This window comes from Morone saxatilis, unplaced genomic scaffold, assembly GCF_004916995.1.
Source record: "Morone saxatilis isolate NCDOM2014 unplaced genomic scaffold, NCSU_SB_2.0 Contig10, whole genome shotgun sequence".
Lineage (NCBI taxonomy): Eukaryota > Metazoa > Chordata > Actinopteri > Moronidae > Morone > Morone saxatilis.
The window spans coordinates 16,918,878-16,927,375 of record NW_023339652.1 but is presented as its reverse complement, the minus strand read 5'-3'; the positions used below and the strand labels follow the sequence as shown (position 1 = coordinate 16,927,375).

The 8,498-nt window shown below is 36.7% G+C and overlaps 1 protein-coding gene across 1 annotated transcript in view; it reads right to left on the bottom strand.

The window, feature by feature from the left end:
• Positions 1-467: 467 nt before the first annotated feature.
• The window catches only part of slc26a3.1 (solute carrier family 26 member 3), a 10,802-nt gene continuing 2,771 nt past the window's right edge, over positions 468-8,498 (bottom strand). Inside the window, exons 6-19 of the mRNA XM_035678231.1 lie at positions 8,093-8,245; positions 7,433-7,515; positions 6,340-6,487; positions 6,011-6,124; positions 5,753-5,830; positions 5,549-5,644; positions 5,355-5,461; positions 3,801-3,870; positions 3,592-3,684; positions 3,402-3,494; positions 3,094-3,309; positions 1,990-2,044; positions 1,735-1,871; positions 468-781 (exon numbers count right to left, since the gene is read on the bottom strand). Coding sequence (XP_035534124.1) covers positions 761-781; positions 1,735-1,871; positions 1,990-2,044; positions 3,094-3,309; positions 3,402-3,494; positions 3,592-3,684; positions 3,801-3,870; positions 5,355-5,461; positions 5,549-5,644; positions 5,753-5,830; positions 6,011-6,124; positions 6,340-6,487; positions 7,433-7,515; positions 8,093-8,245 — 1,464 coding nt within the window. The 3' untranslated portion in view covers positions 468-760. The remainder of the gene's footprint in view (positions 782-1,734; positions 1,872-1,989; positions 2,045-3,093; positions 3,310-3,401; positions 3,495-3,591; positions 3,685-3,800; positions 3,871-5,354; positions 5,462-5,548; positions 5,645-5,752; positions 5,831-6,010; positions 6,125-6,339; positions 6,488-7,432; positions 7,516-8,092; positions 8,246-8,498) is intronic.

Here is an 8,498-nt window from a genome sequence, read left to right as displayed (position 1 = left end):
ATCTTGTGTCCAGCAGGAAATCTTCACAAATCAACATTTGCATATTAGATGACCTAATGAGGATTTTAATGTGGATTTTTTTTGCAGAAAAAACATCTGACACACATTATTGCTCTGAACAGACTATATATGTCGTATTACATGTTTGGAGGAGATCTTTTTGGATTTCTAAGAATACATTTAATTCTGATTAACAGTTTGCTAATCAAGTATGTGTTACTTTTTAAGACTGTTCTGTTTATCAGGGACTAGCTAATAAACTTTGGCAGCTCTTTGGGTGTTTTTATCACATGCAAACTTTCAATGATTAGCATTGTTTATCTTATGTAAATTTAGCATGTGTTCAGGTATCATTTAAAAAATTTGAGTGAGGGCTGGTTTTAACCATCTAGATACCACACATTTGCGGAGTATATAAGATGCATTTGATTGACACGGTGAACACATTTAACACGTAACTTTGCTTTTGTATCATTTAATTTTGAAAATATACTGCATTTTTCAAAGAAACAGTATGAAAAAGGACACTACAGTAGAGTGTAACAAGTTCTGTGACAACAAAGCCTGGATAAAAAAATAATCACATCTTACCAAAACAGCATTTAAAAAAAAAAAAAATACTATTTTAGCAGAAAAACTAAACATGCAAAATATTCTGCTGTGGTAGTATGGTGAGTAGATTACAAAGGTACTGTCTAATGAAATTAATTGTATGTGGTGAGTGGTTGAGTGGTGTTTTTGCAATGATCTTCCACTTCCGCTAGAGTTTGGTATCTGTTAACTGAAAAAGAAAAATAGTCCAGTTAGTGCCAGAGTTATAAAACTATGAAATAAAAAAATTAAAGCATGGAAACTGCTATAATACACAAGATGACTCAAAAACTTTTATCTACTCCAATAAAAGTCTTAATTTTAAGTCATAACTGGCCCCTAGCTTAGGTATGTAGTGTCAATAGGTTTCAAAGGTGGTTTTGTTCTGCTTCTATCCCTTTCTGATCTTACAGCAACTTACTAATAACTGTACAAGAGATATTTTTGATACCCAATTCTTCTTGATAAATATATTTTTTCTGCACATCAAGACATTCTCCCTGAGAATGATGATAAAAAAATATATACATTATTTAGTAAACTAAGTAAGTAAATACCCTAAACAACAGTAATAATAATAAGAAAATATAATTACAAAGATAAAAAATCATAAAAAGAATATAAGAAGCAGACTTACAAAGCTTGTATACAAAACAAGTTTTACATTATCTGGTCACGTCTTTCGTACTAACTTGGTTTTCCAGAAATATTACATCTATGTTGCCCTCTGCTGGACAACACTAAATCACAACGCACCTCCTCACTTTGTTTTCTGAGGTGTGGTTTGATTTGAATGTGCCATAGCAATTTCACATCACATTAAAAACATTCAGTTATTAAAGACGAAATAATTCTCCTTTTGTGTTTTAAATTTAATTATGACACAGTAAATGCATACATTCAAAGGAAATACATATTACAATAGCAATTGTGTTTCACTTTATTTCTTTGATTTGTTTTTTATTTAGGCATGTTAAATCTTTTATACCATAGTGCCAGCCTGAAGCTAAAACTGATGTTTTTAACTCCATAACACTGAGGCTTCTAGGGGCCACCAGAACTAATTAATATATTTTCTTCTATACTAAGCATCCACACAGAAGCCCAGTACAGAAAGAATGATATATAAATAGTGTTACTTACCACCCTGCCATTGCTTTTTTTGTCTTTGTGTTTGTCAAGCACATGCAGCATGGCGTCATGGAGGGTCGGGAAGAACATGGAGGTAAGAATCTCATCATCGAAGAACATGCAGCTGTGTAGTTTCTCCAGGATGTATGCTGTCGAGACATGAGAGGCATGTTACTGGATTTCACAGGCAATTTCACATAATGCTCAGTGAATGTGTCATCACTGATTCTGGAATATTGCGCTTTATGAAATATTAATAACACTCACCATCACAGGAAACAATGTAAACGTCCACGTCAATGTGGATGAACTCTTTGAGCGTCTGCAATGCAGGGAGTTTTTAAGTTAGAAATATATTATAATGTAAATCCCACATTTGTATGTGTTGATTTACATATGCAGCGTGATGAATGCGATGTACATATATATGTTATATGTATATACATATGTTGGATTCTCAATTAATTTGACCACCTTGGTGTGGCACGTCTGTGCTAAAGTCTAAAGGTGTTTTTGGCCATAGGTTATAATGGAAGTGTAGTATCCAACATAGTCTTTTTTTTATTAAATCTTTTTTTACTTGGTATTCTGAACAGTGTCTGGAGATTCACCTGAAGATTTACAGGTCCAATTTGATTTATTTGGAATAAATAAAAAATAATTTCTGCCTATAGACATCCAAAGTGTACCAACAGAAAATCCAAGGAATGTTACAGTCTTTCCGACACTGAATTGTAAAGCCTTAAACACAAAGTCACAACAAAATGGGTGTTGCACCAAAGGATATTGTCAAAATTAAAAGTTTCTTTGTAGAAGCTGATTGCATTTAAATGTATTTTGTTTTCATACTATTAAACCTTCTGATGGTGAACCACTGGATATGGAAGCCAAGAACTGCTGTGATTGCAAATTTTTTTAAGGCTGTTATCTTGAAATCTCAAAAAAAAGAGATACAATCATCAATTATAGCAAGAAAGAAAAAGGTTGTTTTCCTTTTCTCGAAATAGCAGCATTAAAATAATAATCGCAAGAATGGCTTCTGTAACTGGGGGGCTTTTAGTCTCATTTAAAGCTGAAATAATTTATTATTTAATTTTTAATTTATTAGTTAATCTAAAAGAAATTTAAATTTTTTTTTATAATTGAATAATTGTTTCACTGGTTCCAGATTCTTAAAAAAGGAATACTTGCTGCTTTTCTTACTCTTCTGTGATAACAAATGGAATACCTTTGGGTTTTAGACTGTTGGTGGGGCAATTTGATCATGGTGCCTTGGGCTATGGGAAAACATGATATGCGTTTTCCACTTTTTGGCTGGCTTGCTGTGAAGATGACACCTTCTACAATGCCCTCAACTGTGTGACTTTATACCATTTTGAGTCCCTTCAGAGCAGAGATATCCAGGAAGGAGACAGCAGAGAAGTCCAAGATCAGGCTGTGGAGGTCCACTCTGGGAACGCTGATGTTAGCGGGAAGCTCGGCGTTCCAGTCAATCCGGAAAGAAAGGTCCTTGAGGTCAGTGGGCAGATCCAACTCCTCCATGTTCATGTCATCAGTCGTCTGGCTGAATAAATCCCTCAAACCTTTCTGTTTGACGGATGCACAAAAGGTTGCTTAGAGTTTTTTGGGAGAACACTTTGAAACAGGTGTAGTAGTTTCTAGAGCATTTAAGGTCTCACCTCTGTAGTGTCATTACTTTTCTTCAATAGTTTCTTGATTTTCCTGAGAGCCTTGTTCCTCTTCCTCAAAACCCTTAGAGGGTTAAACCCAACCTGGAACAACCAAGTGTTATGTGTTCATGTTCATACACACCTTTATAATTTTCTAAGTAAAGCAAACTGAGGCAGAGGAGAGATGTATCGTACATACAGCTTCTACAAGCTTGTCCTTGAAGAACTCAATATTGGCAAAGAAGATAGGCGAGGGTATCCTGAAGATTTTTACTCCCTTTGGTTCGAATATCTGAGAAGGAAAGCATCATGAAGAAAACAAAGGTGATTCAGTAGGGTATCACAACAACACTGATCTGAAACCATTCAGCAGTGTTATGTGTATTTGATTTCACTTAACAAACTTACATGCAGGTAATCTTTGTGATCTCTGTAGAGGTCGGTCCCTTGGATGTTAGCCAAGACAGAACAGCGGGGGCTAGAACAACATAAAGAGGGTTAGGGTCTACTAGGGCCACACATGCTGTAATCATAGAGAGGCACTGTACTTTGAAAAGTGACCACCAAATGGCATCCTGGCCACTGTCATAGTAGCAAGAGGAGTCTATAGATCTGATCAGCCCCAGTGTTTGAGATGAACACACAGAAAGATGATGCAGACTTACTGTGGGGTGAAGGCTGATAGGACAGGTGTGGATTGACCTAAAACTCTTTGGCTGTATCTGAAATCACTCACTCATTATTCCTTTTCTTTTCTAATTTCTGTTCCCCTTATTTTTATGTTTCAGGTTGATTTTGTTACTAATGTCTCTATGGATAGTGTCCAGCCACCATAGTCCAGATGAAAGATATTGCCTGACTTATTTTGACCCTGGCTTTGTCTCTCAGGATATAATTGCTGCCCTACCTTACTGGTGATGGTTGTTCACTTGTTTCACCCTCCCTTTTCAAGTGTGAGGGAGAAACTATGGTGACTGTAAAACACACATAAAACGCCCTTATCTCAAGCCAGTGCTTTGTTTGTCTTTCCTAGGCTACTGTAGAAACATGGCATTTCAACATGGTGGACTCCATGGAAGACAACCCGGGCATCTGTAGATATAAACATCTCATTCTAAGGTAACAAAAACACAACGATTCCTTTATCAGGTGATTATACTCTAACGAAAAAAAATACCTATAAATATTATATTCCATTTCTAACAATAGATCCTCCTAAATGTTACACACTGGTCCTTTAAGTACCAGGTCTCTATCAAGGAAAAGAATGTTATTTTAATTAGGGTCAGTGCATTGATAATACATTTCTTGTTTCCTTCCTTGATGATTCATTGATTTCTAATGTACAGGTTGACATAATACTTCTTTTTGATGTTGCTGCCCTTATGGAAAGAACAAAAAACGTGCTATTATGTACGGTATATATACACATATATACCCAGATAAACCAAATTCCTGTGAAATGTATTCATGTAAAAATTGAGGCAGTTACATTCCTCTAAGATAAATGTATTTACTTTATGGAGTTCCCCACACTATAATTTAGTTAATAAGGAGTGATTTCAGACACAGCGTTTGTCTAGAGGAGTTTTGAGTGGGCAGCAACAGGATGAACACCAGGCTCAACACACTGTGACTGAAAGTGTTCTTGAGCAAGACAACACACTTTTAACTGTACACAATTTTGCTGCTTAGATTTGGATTATTCTTCGTTTTTTATCTGTTTCTTGTAAATTGGCAACTTTATGAAAGCAAAATGCTGGAGTGCGCCTTTAAAGGACCAGTATGATTTTTAATTTTAAGTTAATGTTAGTTATTATTAAGCATAATTACTGTACCCCAAATTTGGGGTGTTGATAGAGTTTTTTTTACCCGCTACAGTAAATCCATGATTTTAAAATCTTTTCCTTTTCGCAGTCAGTTTGCATATTGAGAAATATCAGATATCACAAATTAAATTACAATTGAGTTCTGAAGACGACAGTGAGCAGCTCCACCCCCAAGCCCACCGCCAGACCAATATCCAGCCCCAGCAGGATGGCACCCAGACATGTTACCACCCACACCACCTGCAGACAAAAACACCTGAGGTCAAACACTGAAAGAGACAGTTTCACAGTTTTGGCAGTGCACTAAAGGACATTTTGAACACCTACACAGTCTGGTTTGTCCTTCCTCCACAAGTACAGGATTTCACTGAACTGCATCAGCATGCCCTTCAGGTTGACGATGACCAAGGCGCCCAGGACAGACTGGAGAAAAGTCATACATTAAGGGTATTTAGGAGAGAAAAAAACCCTACTTTTAGACCTATAGATTGAGCTTTCTCCTGTACATGAATAGATAAACGTGAGTCTCACCTTGGGAAGTGGTTCCAGCAGGAAGCCAAGTGCCACAGTCACAATCATCGCCATCATGGCCGAGATCAGCCCTGCAATCTGCATTTGTAAAAGAAGTTAATGTTTCATTTTAACAGTCCAGTGAAGAAAATTAATGTGAAACTGTAAAGCAGCATTACAATAAATCTTTTTGGACACAAAACATCTGCGTGTAGTGACCTAGTAAAGGTTGGTGACCCAGGAAACAGGCGCTGTAAATGGCGATCTTTGTTTTCTGACCTGTGTTTTTCCTCCCGAGCTCTCCTGCACAGCTGTCCTGGAGAGCGCTGTGCTGGCTGCAAACGACCTGAAGCTTGCTCCAAATATGTTGCTAACCCCAAATGCAATGAGTTCCTGGGATGGAACAATGGGAAATTTTGACTGGATTGATTCTGTTTGACCTACTCCGTAACACATCTAACCTTGAGATAAAAACAATATTCAATGTAACTTTATATCTTCATTACCAAAATTATGAGGAGTCTTACTCGCTGTATCAGTAACCAATTAACTCCTTTTCCTCTGCCAGAGCCAGACATGGATAAACAGTGTTGGTATATGTCACTCACCTGGTTCCCATCAATGGTGTAATCGTGTTTGATAGAGTAGACTTTGGCCACAGAGAAAGCAACAGCAAACCCCACTATGGCTATAGGAAATGCCTCCACAGCACTATTCTGGATGACTTGCATATTGGGAGCAATGGGAGTCTCATACCTGAAAGAGGATTGTGTTTAATTGTGCATTTAAAGGATCTGAACACTGGTGAAAAGTAGCTATGTACATGTTAGTGACTTAAGTATAATTTTGAGATACTTAACTTGAGTATTTCTATTTTATGCTACTTTATACTTTTACTCAACTGCACTTTAGAGAGAAATATTGTACATACGATAAGCTTACAAAATAAAATGCATTGTTAATGATCAAACTGATGTTTTCCATCCTTTTTAGCTCCTAATTCCTTACTCCTTCCTTACTGGAGTCAGATTTGTGTAGCAAAACAATTTGTTCTTTCTTTTTTAAAGCTGCAGTTTAAAGCTCACAGAAGTACATGGGACAGATAATCTGTGAAAAAAATCTGGTTTCTCTGGCTCGTTGTAGTGCTCCTAATGGTATTTGAGAGAATCCACCAGGCCTGAACAAAAATAACCAATCAGAACAAAGAAAGATATAAAGATGCTTTCGGTTGGAGGCTTGAAGATTGACTGTTGAATCCCATTCCCTGATTTTTTCACAGATTATCTGTCTCATGTACTACTGTCAGGACATATATATATATATATATATATATATATATATATAATGTCAGTTTTCTGCATAACAAGCGTCACTTTTGATTTGACAGTTCACCCCAAAATTAATAATTTAGTGCCATCTGGTTCCATTATAATGGAGAGAGGCAGAAATCTCTATGGCCTATATCTTCAAAACTGAACAGCTCACACCAAAACTATCTAGATTGATAAACAGCACTACAGGTAAGAGGAAAATATGTACTTTTGTTTTTGTCCAACTGTCCATTTAATAAGCAAAATAAACATTTTGTTGATAATACTATTTGTTCATGTACAGAAGTAAAGTAGTATTTCTTCCACTACTGGATCCTAATTACCTGACGAAACAGCAGCCAGCCTGTAACATACTGAACTTGAAACTTACCCACTGACCATTTTGCCAACAACACCAACATCAAATCTCTCCTTGAAGTTGAAGCCATAGGACACCCCACAAGCTATGATAGTCTGTGTGAATAGAAAAGACACCTGAGAGTTAGAGGCTTTGGCACCTATTGATTTCCATTCATCAACTTGCAGAAACATTACACAAGCTTGAGGTAATGCGTTCTTTTCCTGCTATAACAAGTCAAAATGTGTGCTGTGAAAAAGACATATCCAGGTGTTTTGGAAGCTATTTTCTGTTGATGTGTTCAAAAACTTGAGGGAAACGCCTCATACTTGAGGGCTGGCTGCTGAATATCAACAGTTTTAATGCGAGGAACTCACAAGATCTATTCCTACAACTCCTATGTTATCTTCCTTTGTCCTCTGGGTTTGAGTCTACATGAACACAATTTGTTAATGCAATGCTTTACGACAAACAACTTTCAAACCCCAGGTTTTAGAGCTTCCTTAATTGCCACAAACAGTGAGGATTTACACAACTACTGTACATTATTACACAATAATGGTGTTAACATTGGCAAAACAAATAAAGGCCTAAAATACTTGGGGGAAAGTGGTAGTAAGGTAACGTATACATGATTTGTAGTTAAAAGATAAATTGTGCAGGTGGAGTGTGTTCCTTTAAGGGTTCTCTCACCGTGATAACTTCTATGGGGATGGGAACAGGCAGCTTGGCTTTGTATATGTTATTCAGCTCCTTCACAATAAATACCACCATCATGATCAGTATGGACATCACCAGATCACAGATGTTGGTGGAGGTGATCTGGACAAAGATCTTCTCCAGGGTCTGTGCAAAAGAAGCAAACACACTTTACTTAGCACTTTGAGCATGATTAAAATGAAAAATAGTCACACATGCATATCCTGTACTGCTTTACAGTAAATTCATATTGTTGCGAAAGCCTATACAACCACTCATGAACATAAATACCACCACTGGGATTTTCTGTAATGTTACTTTAGCTAAATCAAGTAAGTAAGATAGGAAGAAATATATTTTATGTAGCCTGCAGTCTTGCTGATCACTTAACTAAAACTCA